The sequence below is a fragment of the Ochotona princeps genome, chromosome 18, assembly GCF_030435755.1.
Source record: "Ochotona princeps isolate mOchPri1 chromosome 18, mOchPri1.hap1, whole genome shotgun sequence".
Lineage (NCBI taxonomy): Eukaryota > Metazoa > Chordata > Mammalia > Lagomorpha > Ochotonidae > Ochotona > Ochotona princeps.
In genome coordinates, this window is record NC_080849.1 from 2813399 (window position 1) to 2832055 (window position 18657).

The 18657-nt window shown below is 42.7% G+C and overlaps 1 protein-coding gene across 1 annotated transcript in view; it reads right to left on the reverse strand.

The window, feature by feature from the left end:
* Positions 1-18657, reverse strand: part of ZNF407 (zinc finger protein 407) — a 399980-nt gene that overhangs the window by 244383 nt on the left and 136940 nt on the right. The window contains exon 4 of the mRNA XM_058676858.1: positions 14871-14945. Within this exon, the coding sequence (XP_058532841.1) occupies positions 14871-14945 (75 nt within the window). The remainder of the gene's footprint in view (positions 1-14870; positions 14946-18657) is intronic.

An 18657-nucleotide genomic window follows, 5' to 3' on the forward strand; every position in this document is an offset into this window, starting at 1 on the left:
ATCTTTAAATTGCAAATAAATGGCAAGCAGTTATCAAGAACAGAAGCGATGCACAGCTATCAACCCTGCGCAGTTCAACAAGATGTCCCTCAAAGGAGCTGAGCGTCACCGCGGAACTGCGGGATCTGGCTAGATTCGCCCAAGACAAACGGAATGACATGACAAAATATGTAGCCACAGATTAGAGGCAAAAATCTCTCTGAAACTGGTATTAAATCTATTACATAAAAAGGTTCCTCTGAAAAGTTACTTCATGTTTGGGAAAATTAAATTCAGTAAATACAGCAAGCCAATAGTACTTAAAAGGACTAACTATGAAACGAGATCTTAGAAAGCCTTGTACAAGACATCATTTCTCACAACAAATGACAAAAAATTTCCCCAAAAATAAAGAGAACCTTTTATACCATTGTGATTCCATGACCCACACTAAACTCAACAGTAAATCTATGAGTGAAATCATTAGAAAAAAGAACTCTAGAGTCTCTATCAGGAAATCCTTATCATACCAACATGAACACGAAGTCTCCAAAGCCAAGAGGAACAACAGAGTCACCTACTAGATTATACATCTGAAGACACTGATAAGACAGAGTGCTGAGCTCGGTCATGGCGAGCCAGGGATGCACGGAACAGAAACTGCAACAACACTGCTCATACAGCCAAAGCTACAGGACACATGCTTTACTCAGCCGGTACCTCAACAACAAGGTGGCATGGGCACGCCTCTTGTAGGTACTCATGCCTCCTTACCCGCACAGTGTTGGGTAGATGCATACCCACTAGCATGGAGGCTGATGAGTTATAGCAAAGAGGCCTGTTCCCCGCTCTGTCCTTCGTTTCTTACGAACGTCTTACAGACAACAGTGGCAGGCAGCCAAGCAGTTAAATAGCAGAAACCTATCACTTTCTGGGCCTGCTGACTGGCAGAACAGACATCAGCCTTCCAAGCCCAGAAAGTTGCTAGGCCTGTGCAGTTGTCCTATGAGCAGCTGACTTAGAGGCAGAGAGGAAGCATAAAGCAGCAGAAACTTGATAAACATGACCTTCCCATGTTCACCGCTTCAACATCCAGACACGGGGGAATAAACCAGCTCCCCACCACTGCCCAGGGCCCTTCTGCCACTCTGGCGAGGACTCCGTAGCAGCATTAGCAGAAACGGAACATGAAACGGGAGACACAAACCATAAGAAACTAAAACATGGGCCTGGCGGCGTGGCCTAGCGGCTAAAGTCCTCGCCTTGAAAGCCCCGGGATCCCATATGGACACCTGTTCTAATCCCGGCAGCTCCACTTCCCATCCAGCTCCCTGCTTGTGGCCTGGGAAAGCAGTCGAGGACGGCCCAGTGCCTTGGGACCCTGCACCCGCGTGGGAGGCCCGGAAGAGGTTCCAGGTTCCTGGCATCGGATCGGCGCACACCGGCCCGTTGCAGCTCACTTGGGGAGTGAATCATCAGATGGAAGATCTTCCTCTCTGTCTCTTCTCTCTGTATATCCTGGCTTTCCAATAATAATAAATCTTTAAAAAAAAAAAAAAGAAACTAAAACATGAAGACAACACTGACGCATTAAACACATCCAAGAAGAAAATCATTGTCAACTGCCAGCTATCTTCTCTCAGATTTAATGTTTCAGAAGACAGAGCTAGTCAAGACTTCTTTCCGAAACAATGCTGAGCTTGTTCAAATCCTGGCATAACAGAAGGCAGAACTGGTCCCCGGGTGGGGAACAGTCACATCCCTCCCCTCTTCCCCGCCAAGGACCATGTCTCTCAACCACCCTGTCGCCTGGTGCTCCCTCCCCTCCTCCCCGCCAAGGACCATGTCTCTCAACCACCCTGTCGCCTGGTGCTCCCTCCCCTCCTCCCCGCCAAGGACCATGTCTCTCAACCACTCTGTCGCCTGGTGCTCCCTCCCCTCCTCCCCGCCAAGGACCATGTCTCTCAACCACTCTGTCGCCTGGTGCTCCCTCCCCTCCTCCCCGCCAAGGACCATGTCTCTCAACCACTCTGTCGCCTGGTGCTCCCTCCCCTCCTCCCCGCCAAGGACCATGTCTCTCAACCACTCTGTCGCCTGGTGCTCCCTCCCCTCCTCTCCGCCAAGGCCCATGTCTCTCAACCACCCTGTCGCCTGGTGCTCCCTCCCCTCCTCCCCGCCAAGGCCCATGTCTCTCAACCACCCTGTCGCCTGGTGCTCCCTCCACTACTCCACATTGCGCCAAGGAGAAAGCTTCCAAAATCGTACAAATCAAACTCTGCTTGTAATAAAAATGAGGAGAACAGCCACTTACGTTGCTTTATCCATGTAATTTCCACTAAGCTTTTACAGTCAAACACTAGGATTTCCTACAAAATGACACTTTGTTGAACATGAGATGAAGATCCAATGTGTCACAGATCAATAAAGTTCCCCCTTCATGGAGTGAGACTACTTAGAGAACAAAAGCAGCATTTCAAAAAAATGAACTATCAAGCATGAGGTAGGTCATCCAAATGTGGGAAATAATGGTTTATTTTTACCTCAAGGCACAAAACTAGCTTGCATTCTTTGATTCAAATGATCCACTGGGGACCACACCTTATTTCTACATATTCATAGTAATATAATGAACACCTATAAATTTACCATCAAACCTGAAAGCGGAACATTACAGTCCAGATTTGAATTTATTGCAACTTCGTGTTTCTAGTTAAGGATGATTGTACGCTTCTCTTGCTCTGAGTTTTGGACTCGCTTCCACTCGGCCGTTGTATTGGGACCCTCTTCAGAAGCACAGTCAACAGCTCTGGCCAGCAGCTGTCCGCCTGCAGGCTCAGGGCTCTCACTGCCCACACCATATTCAGGCCTGAATCACCACAGACAATTGAAACTCCATCTCTATAGTGCCAAGAGGTAGAGCTATGGAAGTGAATGGTTCTCCACAGACAGAAACATTCTTTCTGAAGGACGACAAAGGGCCTCAGGGCCTCTGCTGAGCCTGGAAGAACCTGTTCCATAGCTCTGTGGTCTTCAGGCACCTCTTTGAGCATCAGCCAGAGCAGCTTAGCTTTTGATGGAATGTCCTAGCCTGGTTCATGCTAATTCTACTGGGTGGTAAAAGGATAGGAAAATACTTTGAAATAAAGGGAAAGGAGGTAATACTAAAAAAACCCAAAACCTAAAATAGCCAGTTTGAAAGTAAAAAAAATTTGCATGTTGTCTCTTTTAAACACACTACAGCTTTGAACTATGTCCATGCATTGTTATTACTGTGAGTACAAAAAAACAATAACTGGCTTTGTATGAGTTGCCTTATTTACAATTTTTTTTCCTTTTAAAAAATATTATCATATTAAAAATGTGAGATTCTAGAAGGCAATAAATATTCAAAGGTCTCCTATTCAGAAATGTCTGCCACCATCCAGTTACCAAAAATACATGGCATATCCATATGATATAACTGTAAATATGAAATGGGAAAAGGGCGCTCTGAACATTACAGTTTGCTGTTTAAGACAAAAGGAAAAAATCACCATTTTAGATAACTTCAAAGACAATCTCATCTAATTTTAAAAACGTTCATTCATAAGTGCTGCTGAAATGCAGTGTCCCATAATCCCTTGCTCTGTCAGATTAGGAAACAAAGGGGGCAGTGCAACTAAACCTGGGCAACTAGAAATTTTAAGATGGTTTAATTGAAAAATCAATTATTGGGGCCCAGTGGCGTGGCCTAGCAGCTGAAGTCCTCGCCTTGAACGCCCCAGGATCCCATATGGGCGCCTGTTCTAATCCCAGCAGCTCCACTTCCCATCCAGCTCCCTGCTTGTGGCCTGGGAAAGCAGCCGAGGACGGCCCAAGGCCTTGGGATCCTGCACTCACGTGGGAGACCTGGAAGAGGTTCCAGGTTCCTGGCTTCGGATCGGCACAGCACCGGCCGTTGCGCTCACTTGGGAAGCGAATCATTGGACGGAAGATCTTCCTCTCTGTCTCTCCTCCTCTCTGTATATCTGACTTTGTAATGAAAATAAAATAAATCTTAAAAAAAAAAGAAAAATCAATTATTTTAAAATCACAAAATGCTACACATAAACAATTTTTTTGGCACAACATTCAGGACTTAGTAACATCAGTAATGTTCAATTCTGTCAGCTTCAGGACAACTTGCAAATCGAGAGGTCAAATCCTCGACCTGAAAAATGAAGAAGCCACACTCAAGCAGGGCATAGGCTCTGAACTGATGCTCTGAGAGGCAGTGGTCTGTGCTGCTGGACACTATGACGATAGAAAATGTACCTTGAAATGAAAAAGTCAGGAAGGACACACAGACACTTGGTATACCATTTGGTGACCGTGAACTGGACATCCCCCATTCTCTCCCAGAATGCCTTGTTCGAAACTCAAGCCAGGTCAAGTGAATAGTCTCAGAAAGGAGAACTGTAAAAAGTACCCAGAAAATCACCTCTGGAGACACCTCCCCCCCGACAACATCAGGCTTTTTGTTTATTAAAACAGATGAGCAAATAGCTTGGCTGCAACCAGACAAAAATTACTTCAGAAAGGTTCTGTTTCCAGAAAATTCCTTAACAACAAGTTTAATTTGGACTCTTAAAAGCAACCACCAAGACATCAGAAATATAAAGAACCTCTCACAAAAAGTCAGTACTGGATAATGAAACTGTATCAGAGTTGGTAATTAGGCATAATTGAAGGCTGCAGTGAACATATAGGCCTTTGTTTTCTTTAATTCCAGCACTGACTGGGAATTCAAGATAAGAGCTTAAGGCATATTTTAGTCAGAGTCCAGATGTATAAGCCCCAGTGTTCTAAAAGCAATTTAGGTGCAATAAAAAAGAGACTGTCAAAAATATTCTAGATGGTGGCAAGGGGAAAAAGAAGGTAGTTGGGGAACACGTATATTCCTTCAAAATGTAAAACACCAAATAGCCTCATACCTAAAACAGGAGCGTGCGTGACCAAGTGGTTGCAGGAAAAAAATGCACTTCAAATTAATTTGTCACATTAAAAAATAATGCATTATCAAATTCAAAACAATTAGGAACATTTATAGTAGACAAGATATAGCTCAATATCTGTACAGAACTTCATTTTACCTTAACAAATGAAAGAATGGATAACAGTAGACAAAAAGTCATTTCAATAAAGATTATCAGGGCATTAAACTAAAAATCCCTCTGATCGGGTAACTATAAAGTATACACTATGATTAGGGTCTTTTGATCTTCTTTTGGCAGGGTTGGACATGGCAAGATAAAGAAATGTCTTACCTAAACGCAGAAACACATACTAATATATGTGTATGTCTACCCTTCGTTCCTTTACTATTCTGTAGGAATGTGACGAGTAAGATGAAATCAACAACAATTATACAGGCATTGGAGTCCTCTCCACTGATACATGATTTTGATAGGTAACCAAAAATTACATTTGCAAAACGATACAAAAAGTATAAAGTGGATGTCAAGATACAGAAAGAATCTGACAAAATAAAACAAATGAATAGAGGCTTATTTGCAGGTTGGCTTTGCATCAGCAATCAGAGGATCAGGAAAAGGATGTAGTGATGAGGGACACCCACTGCTGATGCCTCTGTGGCACTGGGTCTTCTCTCCATGCCCCCCTTGCCTCTGCTCAAGGTTCCTGAGCTCCAGCCTAATAGCTGGAACACAACACAATCATCACATTTCAACTGCAGCCCTTCACAAAGCACTGTGCAGGGTGCTCAGCCTTGTCCAACCCCAGACCTGATTACGCTGTCAAGGGAGAGCAACAGGAAGTTCTCTCCTGGATTCACTACATCCTGCTCATTGTCTCCCTCAGCCCATCAGGCCCACACCAAAGTCCAAGCAAGGACAGGTCCTGGTGTGCTCCAACACAGACTCTCATCCGTGAATTTTGACAAAGAAGATGCTCTTACTACCATCCCTCCCAAAAACCTAGAGTGGGATTGTTCCTCTACCTAAAAATCTTATTTATCAGGGGTAATAACAAATATTAAATGCTGAATGATACAATATTCATGTTTAGGAAAATACCCAGAAAGGAAATACACAAAATATTGCTGGCTTGAGCTGAAAGAATTGATTTTTTTTTTAAATATTTGTTTATTTTCATTACAAAGTCAGATATACAGAGAGGAGGAGAGACAGAGAGGAAGATCTTCCGTCCAATGATTCACTCCCCAAGTGAGCCGCAATGGGCCAGTGCTGTGCCGATCCAAAGCCAGGAATCAGGAACCTCTTCCGAGTCTCCCACACAGGTGCAGGGTCCCAAAGCTTTGGGACATCCTCGAATGCTTTCCCAGGCAACAAGCAGAGAGCTGGATGGGAAGTGGAGCTGCCAGGATTAGAACCGGTGCCCATATGGGATCCTGGGGTGTTCAAGGCGAGGACTTCAGCTGCTAGGCCACGCCACCGGGCCCAAAACAATTAATCTTACAAAAGGGAACCCCAAAAAACATTTTATTTTATGTGACATATGTTAACACAATGTTTGCTTTCAGAAAAATTTCTTTCAATATAGCCAACATGATACTTTATCATTATGGCCAACAATTTTTGTTCAAGCCTCAGAGAATGAACCCATGGATAAAAGGAAATACGGCAACCTTTCTTGCACTGGGAGTATTACTAACTGTCTCTGCTCAGCATACTGTAGGGCTGACACTGGTCACTGCTCAGCATACTGTAGGGCTGACACTGGTCACTGCTCAGCATACTGTAGGGCTGACACTGGTCACTGCTCAGCATACGGTAGGGCTGACACTGCTCACTGCTCAGCATACTGTAGGGCTGACACTGCTCACTGCTCAGCATACTGTAGGGCTGACACTGCTCACTGCTCAGCATACGGTAGGGCTGACACTGGTCACTGCTCAGCATACTGTAGGGCTGACACTGGTCACTGCTCAGCATACTGTAGGGCTGACACTGGTCACTGCTCAGCATACGGTAGGGCTGACACTGCTCACTGCTCAGCATACGGTAGGGCTGACACTGGTCACTGCTCAGCATACGGTAGGGCTGACACTGGTCACTGCTCAGCATACGGTAGGGCTGACACTGGTCACTGCTCAGCATACTGTAGGGCTGACACTGGTCACTGCTCAGCATACGGTAGGGCTGACACTGCTCACTGCTCAGCATACTGTAGGGCTGACACTGCTCACTGCTCAGCATACGGTAGGGCTGACACTGCTCACTGCTCAGCATACGGTAGGGCTGACACTGGTCACTGCTCAGCATACTGTAGGGCTGACACTGGTCACTGCTCAGCATACTGTAGGGCTGACACTGCTCACTGCTCAGCATACGGTAGGGCTGACACTGCTCACTGCTCAGCATACGGTAGGGCTGACACTGCTCACTGCTCAGCATACTGTAGGGCTGACACTGCTCACTGCTCAGCATACGGTAGGGCTGACACTGCTCACTGCTCAGCATACTGTAGGGCTGACACTGGTCACTGCTCAGCATACTGTAGGGCTGACACTGGTCACTGCTCAGCATACGGTAGGGCTGACACTGGTCACCGCTCAGCATACGGTAGGGCTGACACTGGTCACCGCTCAGCATACGGTAGGGCTGACACTGGTCACCGCTCAGCATACTGTAGGGCTGACACTGGTCACCGCTCAGCATACTGTAGGGCTGACACTGGTCACTGCTCAGCATACTGTAGGGCTGACACTGCTCACTGCTCAGCATACGGTAGGGCTGACACTGCTCACTGCTCAGCATACGGTAGGGCTGACACTGGTCACTGCTCAGCATACGGTAGGGCTGACACTGGTCACTGCTCAGCATACGGTAGGGTTGGCACTGGTCACTGCTCAGCATACTGTAGGGCTGACACTGCTCACTGCTCAGCATACGGTAGGGCTGACACTGGTCACTGCTCAGCATACGGTAGGGCTGACACTGGTCACTGCTCAGCATACGGTAGGGCTGACACTGCTCACTGCTCAGCATACTGTAGGGCTGACACTGCTCACTGCTCAGCATACGGTAGGGCTGACACTGCTCACTGCTCAGCATACTGTAGGGCTGACACTGGTCACTGCTCAGCATACTGTAGGGCTGACACTGGTCACTGCTCAGCATACGGTAGGGCTGACACTGCTCACCGCTCAGCATACGGTAGGGCTGACACTGGTCACCGCTCAGCATACTGTAGGGCTGACACTGGTCACCGCTCAGCATACTGTAGGGCTGACACTGGTCACCGCTCAGCATACTGTAGGGCTGACACTGGTCACCGCTCAGCATACTGTAGGGCTGACACTGCTCACTGCTCAGCATACGGTAGGGCTGACACTGCTCACTGCTCAGCATACGGTAGGGCTGACACTGGTCACTGCTCAGCATACGGTAGGGCTGACACTGGTCACTGCTCAGCATACGGTAGGGTTGGCACTGGTCACTGCTCAGCATACTGTAGGGCTGACACTGCTCACTGCTCAGCATACTGTAGGGCTGACACTGGTCACTGCTCAGCATACTGTAGGGCTGACACTGGTCACTGTAACAGATAACCCTGAGAGGGCAAAATTCAGTGTCCCGATGTTCACCAAACAAGGAAGGCGACCTGAAGTACACTTGACAACAGGGCTTAACAAAATGCCCCAAGCCAAATGGCTGAGATGTACATAAACTCTCCCAAAAATATTAATTTGATTCCAAAAATGTCATTATGGCAAAATCAATTTTGAATTATGTGAGCTTTAATTTAAACGAGCTTGTTAAAATGTATCACTCACATAAAATAAGAATTCCACATAGGAGAAAAAACACAAGCAGCTAGAAATAAGGGTAGTGAATAAACCTCATTCCGTGAAATCCATCCTACTCACCAGAGAGTGTCACAGTTTGGGACGTGAGGCCAGAGCAATAAACATAAAGAGGAAAACTCAGTTACACATGATTCCCTCGTACTGAAGAATAAAATGACTAACTGTATAACAAAAATTCAATTTTTTTCTGGAAGAAAAATCATGGAGCAATCATGCCCTTAAGTGTGATGAGGAAGATAAGACATTTTCATGAACAGTATTCTAAATTATATCTTTGTAATAATTATGTGAATTTTTTTTTTGGAAAGTCTATATACAGAGAGGAAGATCTTGCATCCACTGATTCACTCCTCAAGCAGCCTCAACAACCAGAGCTCGTTTGTGCAGAGTCACAAGCCTTTTGACTGTCCTCAACTGCTTTCCAGGCCACAAAGCAGTGGGAGCTGGATGGGAAGCAGGGCTGCTGGGACTAGAACTGGCACCCATATGAGATCCCATTGAGCACAAGGCAAGGACTTTAGCTGCTGGGCTACTATGCTGGGCCCCAATTGTGTAAATTTTATAAAGTTATTTCTTAAACCATTCCTAAATTACGATAAATACAAACCCATTTACACTCAGATTTTATTAGAGGATATTAAAAAAAAAATGAATGCAACATGCTCTCTGTTAACAAGAAGTGAAGGTTAAAACTAAAAGAACATTAAGAAACCAATGGAAGGAGGATGAATTCAGGACACGAAAGGAACTCAGCTTTTCCATGCAGCTTCTGGCTGTGCACCAAAGAGCACTGGTAGCCCTGTCCGCAGGGAGGGAGGGGGATGGAGGGCACGCTGCTCTCCAGAGAGTAGCCAGAAACACGACACCACACACACACACACACACACACACACACACACACACACAGCACAGCACATCATCTCAAGGAAGGACAGCAGCTGTCAGAAGTCAACACAACACCCAAACCATCAAGGTCATTCAGAAATACCTTTCAAGGCCTGGAAAGCTAACTGTGGTGGAAAATGTAGACTTCTCTCTGAATGCACCTAATAGGTTGTTGGCTTAAGCCAGTAAAAGCAAGAAATTTTCTAAAAATAACAACCATGGCTTTTGACAAACTTTTAAAACTCTTTTAATTTCCACAGAAAAATAAATATCTAGTAGAGGTGGTCTGACTATTGAAGACTCTTTTTCTCAATAAGATCATGTCATAATCACAGGATATGTTTTATATTTAACTATCTATCACATGCCATGATAGGAAAAGATGAAAAGAAATCCCCATATAATGCAAAAGCAGTGCTAAGTCATTAAAACTGTACCAGCCTCTCTACATATACTAAAACAAGCAAACCACATTGGAAAGAATGACATGATTTTTAGGTTACTTTGGCTCAACAGAAGTATTTCTTGTATACATATGCTTCAAAACAGAGGGACGATAAACTGCTACTTTCTCTAAACTAGCATTCATCTGGGGGAAAGAAAAACAGAAATACAAATTCTAATCAAAGGTGAAAAATAATTGGTGGGAGAAGGCAGAGATCACTCAGGTTGGGTGGGAAAAACAAAAACAAAAACCAGTCTCAGGAGCGGATAGGAATGGCGTAAGGCTTATAAAGTCCACTCGAGAAGGGCCTAGGAAAGCCAGACCCACGGAATAAATGATTACATCACATCCATAACAATAAACTATCACTTCAGTAACATGCTAGAAACAGTATGTCCCTCACAGAAATCTCCTTAAAGAATTTCTTGGAAGTAGACAATAAAATAACACTGTGATTTAGGAGTTAACTCACATACTATGAATGGAATGCATTCTAAAAGGAAATTTTTCAAACCATTCCACAATAACATTTTTAAAGGTTTCTTTGAACATGTGCTCACTCCCTAATGTAACAACAATCCAAGTTTCTCAAACACAAGTGCACAGGGCACATCTTCAGCAACAACCACTTGGAAAGAACACACACTTTTCCCAGGAACATTCACCTTCGTGTTTGAAGAAAAAGGGTAAAACTTGCACCTAAACTTAAGAAACAAGAAATATACTGATGCATGTAACCCATGATAACACATCAACGTATAAGGTTTTGAGCAAAGAGAAAGGGAATGGAACAAAAACACTACCCACTACCAGGCCCAACGCCAGTGTCGGAAAAGGAGCCTGGTGAGCTGGGAAGGGACAAAATTGCCAATCTTTCCATCGCAAAGAAAGAGGAAAGATTTTACTTACTAATAAGATCAGAGATGGTGTTAAATAAGACAAGAGAGCTGCGGCCACTGGACTGATCCTCCAGCCTATGGCACTGGTGTCCCATATATGCCTAGGTCCATGTCTCAACTGCTTCACTTCCAACCTAGCATTCTGCTTAAGGCCTAGGAATACAGCTGAGCATGGTTCCACTGCCACCCACATGGGCGATCCGGAAGAACACAGCTCCCAAATCCAGATGAGCTCAGCTCTGAGCACTGCAGCCATGTGGTGTATGAACCAGCAGATGCAACCACCTCTCTCTTCTTCTCTCTCTGGAAAATCGCCTTTCAAGACAATTAACGACAAACCCTAAGTGTCTCAGAAAAGGTAAAAAGGTCTGCACAAATGTCAAGGCTTACTAATCAGCTTTGTGAGCATGGTGATATCCCATTAAGTCTGATCCCACTGTTACGGGCAGGAATTTCCCAACAACTATGGCACCATGTAAAAATAAGTACCTCCTTAGACTCCAAAAAATGGCTTTACCATAAAAACATGAGCATTTTCAACTAAATATTCACAAGTAAAAATACAGGTTCAGATTCCTTGGCTATGATAATTTAGTGTTTTCACTTTATGATGAACTTACCTAGCCTAAAATTCTTTATTGCTAAAATGATTTGATGAGTACCTTCATGAGATATTTCCTAAACGTATCTTCAGAGCAAAAAAACAATGTATCCAATGGGAACCACTCCTACTTACAGTCATTCAAAGCCCAGCTGGTTTCCAATGCCAGTCATTCCTATTGTAACCTGCACATGCCTTTCACAGAAGACAGGCTTACTGGGATTATTCCATTGTGACAGAATGAATAAGTTCCTGTTTTAGATTAATATCAGCAAATTCAAAAAGCTAAACAAAAAAAACCTTGAGTGCATTCATGTTACAAACAAAATTACTTATTTCAAAGAAGGGATGCTTTAGATTGACCCTGCAAATTAGAGACTGTTCTTAGAACAGGAACTGAATATGGCCTTGAATACTTGGTAGTATTCATGTTAGATGGCAGAAATAGTGCAATACACTACCTTTAAAATCAGTTCCTACAAATTTAGAGATAAAAATAGTATATTCTTACAAAATCTTGTTTCCAAAGAAAAGTCATGGTGATAAAACTCACCTGTTCATTAAACTTTACAAATGCAAGCATACAAATTTATTTTTAATATATTATTTTTTATAAATAAAAGGTCTAAATACTTGAAAATGAATACATTATTAATTTAATCGTCACAAACTATTTGGTTAACTTCTATTGCTAGTTGCTATAATATGCAATGCTTTGGTGGAAAGAACCAAATTGGAAACATTAAAAGAAACTGATTTTATTACCCTGAAGATATTAAAATGTAGCAAGATTGCAAAAATATGTGCAAGGAATTAATGTCTTCAGTGGGGAAGCAAAATGTTTAGAGAACAGCTCTGCCCAAACCAATGGTTCAGCACGATATTAAAGAGTTTTCCTGGGACCAGAACTGGGGTACAGAAGTTTCTGTTACTATCGGAAATGCTGGCATACGATATGAGTTCCAGTTCACGTTCCCATGGCTCCAGGTCTGACCAGCTCAATGCTGCTGCACCTGGGAAAGCAGTGAAGATGTCCCGAGAACTTGGAGCCTTGCATAGACTCCCAGGCTTCCGCTGCTGCAGCCATTTGAAGAGTGAACCAATAGATGGAAGATCTCTTTCTCTGTTTCTTTCTCTCACTCTCTCTACCACTCTCTAGCTCAGCCCTATAAGTAAAAAAGTAAGTAAATAAATGAATATTTTTAAAAACAATAAATACATTTTCCTGCAGGCTAGACCAGGAAAGGCTACAGCAGAGGCTCGCACGCTCAAAAATCAGGGTTTGGGGCAGACCTGGTGGGGGTCACCACCAACAGGCCAAGGCACCAGCTGATATGCATGGGGACCAGCTCTTTGGTGTACTGGCTAGGATGGGCAGCAGCACCCCTTCAGTTCACCATGACATGGGGCTGGGGTGAAACTGATCAGGAAGCTGCATCCACCAGTATATGCACTAGCTGATGCAGGTGACAGACTGCACCTGGTCCTGCACTGGCAGGTACACACATGAGTCAAGCCTGAGGTCACCACAGCTGTGGTTTCTTGAAGGATTCCTGGCTGATGCAGGTGACAGACTGCACTTGGTCCTGCACTTTCAGGTACACACATGAGTCAAGCCTGAGGTCACCAGAGTTGTGGTTTCTTGGAGGAGTCTGCCAATTCAACTGCTGTACTCAGACCCTACACACAGGGAAAATGGCAAGACCAGTAGTCAGTATGCCCAGATGCACAAGGTGGACATGACGGTCAACTCATCTAGGCCAGCAGAGGATGCTGAAGCACAACAGGTTGGACAACTCTCCTGGCCAAGCTTTGCAGCATGCTCCTGGGTCTGTGGATGCCCTAAGGTGAATAATGCAATAAAAATCAAATAGACTTTGGAAAAAGTTCCTCTACCTTGATGCAATGAAGCTGACAACACCTCTGAACTATTAATACCACCCAAGTACCACCCTTAGAAAACTCTTCCCCACATCAGGGTCTCTAAGGCCTCATCAACTGGTTGTCCACAGACCCGCCGTCCTGAGGCACTTTGACAGCAAGAAGCAGCCCTGCCCACTTTTTCCTTGTGGACACAGGAGGGGGAAAAAAAAACCATTTTTCCAACCCACCTTACTGCATATCTGACCCTCCCCACCCTAACAGAAGGCCCACATGGGCGTGTGTCCCCCTCAACTCAATGTGAAGAATATTAAGAAAATTAAATATAAATACAAATAAATATGAAGAAAAAATTTTAAAACTGCGTTACACAGAAGGGGAAACCAAAAGTGTAAGTTAAAAGGAAGCACATACCCATGCCAGCACGTTGACCCAGCGATATACTATGCCCATATTACAAAACTAAACAAAGCAAGTCACCCCACCAGAAAAGTTAAAATGCTCATCAACAGAAAATATGTAGAGTATTTTAGATTTTGTAAAGAGACTACAAAAACTTGGACAATTACGTATGAATAGAACTAGAACTTCAAAGCAGAAGACAACACATTATTATCAACATTATACTAATAAACAAACATTTACAAAGCAAACTTCCCAGAAATTCTCTTGCTCCTGCCCTGTGGACTGGGCACGGGGCGGGGCAAATTTCGCCCTGGGCCTGAGCACAAGCTGCATGCTTTACAGAGGGCAGAACTTCAGAAGTAGCCATGCTTACCTGGAAACTGACACTGCTGCATTTCACTTCACCTAATATAATTAAGTCTACATGATGAAACTAATTACGATACAGTAGCAAGAAGAAAGAAAAGCTGGCAGTTCGTGACATAATAATTGTGGTGTTATTTTTCATGACATGGCAATTGTAGTATTATTTTGGGGATGACACAGGATTTATTTCTTTTGCAGTATCAGCAACATTTCAGTCTACAGTAAGAATTTAAAAATGTAATTTTAAAACCTCAAAGTGAAATACATTAAAAAATACAGTTTAGTTTTCTGTATTAGTTTTGGTTAATGCTAATGTATTTACAGAAGTCAATTACTTCCAACTTAACTCTTCTATTGTTTGAAGGTTATTTCACAAATTCAGAGTCTCCCAAGTCCTTTCAAATACTTCTAGTTTTAAATTTTCAAAAATTAAACCATGTGATTAAATTTTTTGTGAATAAAATGACAGGAAATGTGCACAATAACAGAACAGCACAAACGCAAAATGATGAACTGATTGCATAAAAAGTCTAGATGGTTTTTCATTAAACAAAGCCTAAAATTTTATTTATTAGGTGGGAAAAAAAGAACAGAAATTACCTTTCTTTTGGGGTGCCAACTCCGTGTTTGCCTAGTAAATGCGTATTTAAGTGCTTCTTCATTACAAAAGCAACCCTAAAAAAGAATGCAAGTAATTACAAAACTAAACCATAAATCTGCTACATATCTATACAGAAAGTATATAATGCAGTTCTATGATTATAGCACAAAAATTATATCATACTTGCTAAACAAACAAATCACTGTGCACAAAGTAAACATGCTATCACTACTGTAAGGCAGAGGAAATCATTTCATCCCAAGTTGCCGGGCTCATCTGTACACTCGTGTTCACTATCAGTGACCCAAAGACCAAAACAATGATTGCAGCTCTCCTGTTCCTCTCTCTGCCACCTGTCGTGACAAAGATACAGCGTAAGACATGCACTGCCCCCAGCCGATCTCACACGGCAAGCATGAAATGATCAGAAAATGTACTATTATTAAATATTTAAAATGCTATAAAATAGAAAATGAATAGCTTCCACAAGGCTTCCTTTAAAATAGCACAATAATTGGAAGACAGGATTTTTAAATGATATAAATGTTTACTCTGTCTCCAGGAAACAAAAACCGTGTGCTCAAGCACAAGGAAGACCTCAATACGTAAAACAAAGAAAAACTACGGCCTGCCTTACGGTCTGAGTGTACACACAAATCAGCTTCCGTGATTCCATTTTGTTGACATAAAAATGAAAGGAAAAGGAGTCAGCAGGCAGTCCATGAAACACACCTCTTCCACTGAACGGAGCAACAACATCAATTTGATTACATCATGCAATTATTTAAAACAATTTTGATCTCAATCAGAAGCATCAGATTAAAATGCTTCTCTTAATAAAAAAAATACTGTTGTAACTGAGTGTAAAAGGGCTAGCAAACATTTTTGTTAATTATGTATTACAGCTGTCCTTCATAAAGTTAATTACTAATAGCTGAAAGGCAACAGAATCTATTTGCATTTGTACATGAAAGGCGTGACATATGCAAAAATATGATTTTAATTAGCATTCTATAATATGAAGGGCTACAAATCAAGTTGGCATGTTGAAAGAGTCTTAACATGAAATACGGAATTCATCTGGAAGAACCTGCACAAATGGACAATGGTAGAAGACTGCATGACGACTCACAACAGAATCCTAAAACGGCATCTGTCCTGTTCACACTCATGTTAAGGCCAACATAGCACACCTGTGTTCCTTCAAAGAACTGTGGCTTAATAACTGAAATAATGTATATAAGTACAATGAAAATCATATTTGTTCTGTTTTATATGAGATACTAACAAGTATAGACAAACTCTAAATAACCAATCACACCATCAATCTTCAAAGTGGAAAGACAATTATCACATACAAAGAATCAAACTGTGATAATATTAAATGCAGAACAAAAATTAACAGTACAAAATATTCTATTTTTGTTTCTGCTTGATTTGAATAAAACAAATATCATTTTTCACTTCCTTAAAAAAGAACACAGTAATAAGAATGGTCCATTTAAGTCATAACTTCCCTACTGTCCTCTATTTTCCTATAATTAAAAAGACATAAAGCTAATAGCCAACAACAAAGGTTAAAAACCCAAAGTTGCAAAGCACAGCTTATTTACATGAGTAAGTATAATGTAAAAGAATTGACTTAGATATCACAGGATAGTTTTTAGTAGAAAAAATTTACTAATTAAGATTTTTAAAAGTTTAAAAAATTGTAGCAAAACTTCTACACAGCACAGAGGAACAAACTGAAAAAGCAAACAGGGAAGAAAATATTTTGCCTAATATTTTTCCTAACATCACCTGATGGTCTCTAATACTTAATCTTTTTTAAGATTTATCTATCTTTATTTCAAAGGATGATTTACACAGAGATGATATGATCTCTCATCCATTGGTTCACTCCACAAAAGGCCACAAAGGCCAGAACAGCCAGTCCCAAGCAAAGTACCAGGAGCTTCTCCCAGGTCTATCACTCGGGTATGAGGTCCCAACAACTGAAGCTATTCACTACTTTCCCAGGCCATAAAAGCACGGAGCTGGGTCAGAAGTGGAACCATAGCTGGGACAGGAAAAAGTGCCCATGTAGGATGCCAACACTGGAAGATGGAGGATGACACCTGTCCCATCTAATACTTAATATTTGGAGCACCAATAATCTTTGTTCTTCTAGGGAAAAGTTAATAGGGCTACCAAGTGCAAGAAGTTGCCCAGGCCTGGGGCAGCCTCTTCATTGATGCTGCCAGCCATTTACTTTCATACTTACTATGAATTCAATGAACAAGGCTTAAGCAGCTGTAGTACACACATTAACCTCATAAAAGCCCCTAATGTCAAGGAGACAGACACTGGAAGAAGGGCATGTGGAGAAAACAATCCATGGTGCAGGAACTGAGTCAGGAAGGCTGGTGGGGGAGACAGCATCTCTGCATGATGTAACAGGGTGCAAGCATCTAAAGTTATCTGATAGGAATATTATTTAAATGGAAGACAGTATCAAAACAGCATTATCACCTGCATTACAGTTATATTTATACTTCCCAATTAAAAAACAAAACAAATTAATGGAACTTATTGCAAAATATTGTCCCTACAGACTATATGGTATAAAAAACATTTTCGGGTTCAACATGGTAGCCTAGTGGCTAAAGTCCTCGCCTTGCATGTGCAGGGATCCGATATGGACACAAGTTCATGTCCCAGCTGCTCCATTTCCCACCAGCTCCCTGCTTGTGGCCTGGGAAAGCAATTGAGGATGGCCCAAAGCCTTGGGACCCTGCACCTGCATCGGAGACCCAGATGTAGCTCCCGGATCCTGACTTCAGATCAGCTCAGCTTCAGCCATTGTGGCCACTTGGGGAGTAAATCAGTGGACGGAAGATCATTCTCTCTATATCTCCTTTTCTCAGTATATCTGCCTTCTCAATAAAAATAAATAATAATAAATCTTTAAAAAAGTTTTCTTCCATATTTTTGGCATACAATCTCTGTTGAGGAAGAAGAAAATAGATACAAGGTTGGCTGGTAAAGTCTGCTTGAGATAAAGTCTGACTGTCCTATCACTGACACACTTCTGGCTTTTTCCCTGTCATCTTAGCACAAATCCCAGACGACCAGAGGAGATCTGCCTCCGCAAACAGGCAGGATAGTGCAAGGGAGGCCAGACCCAAAGACAGGAGGTCATGTCCACACACTGTTGATGACATCACTTCCGCACTTCCCACTCTCAGTGAACTCATCAGAACAACACTTGACGGTGTTGGTGGGAATTACAGAAAACGTACGCAAGCACACGTGCGTCTGTGGCTCTGACAACAAACGCTAACACAGGCGATGTCCTCATTGCAAGCTTGCCAGTTTAGAGTCACATCCAGGAACAAGAGCGTCAGCAGAGTCACTGCAGCTCCCAACAGCACGCGCTCGTCAGCTCAGATGACTCCTTACATGAACACGCATAACTGAAAATGAGAACTTCACTTCCAGTATGCAACACACCTGTTAAAACCCTATGCAAAGAACTGATCAACACACCAGATCAGACTATAGCACCCATCAAATGAGAGATGTTTATCATGGAAACCACAGTACTCAAATCATTGATACAAATCAGATACTATTTCTGCTTACAACATGCCTCAAGAAAAAGGACAGGGAACAGAAAAGAATACAGGACACCAAACTTGTGCACCGCAACAGAGAAGAAAAAGAGCCACCACAGATGTCCGTTCTATGAAAACAGTCTCACTGGCTCCTCCCACTGATATTTCTAATTAAACTAACCTCAAAAAT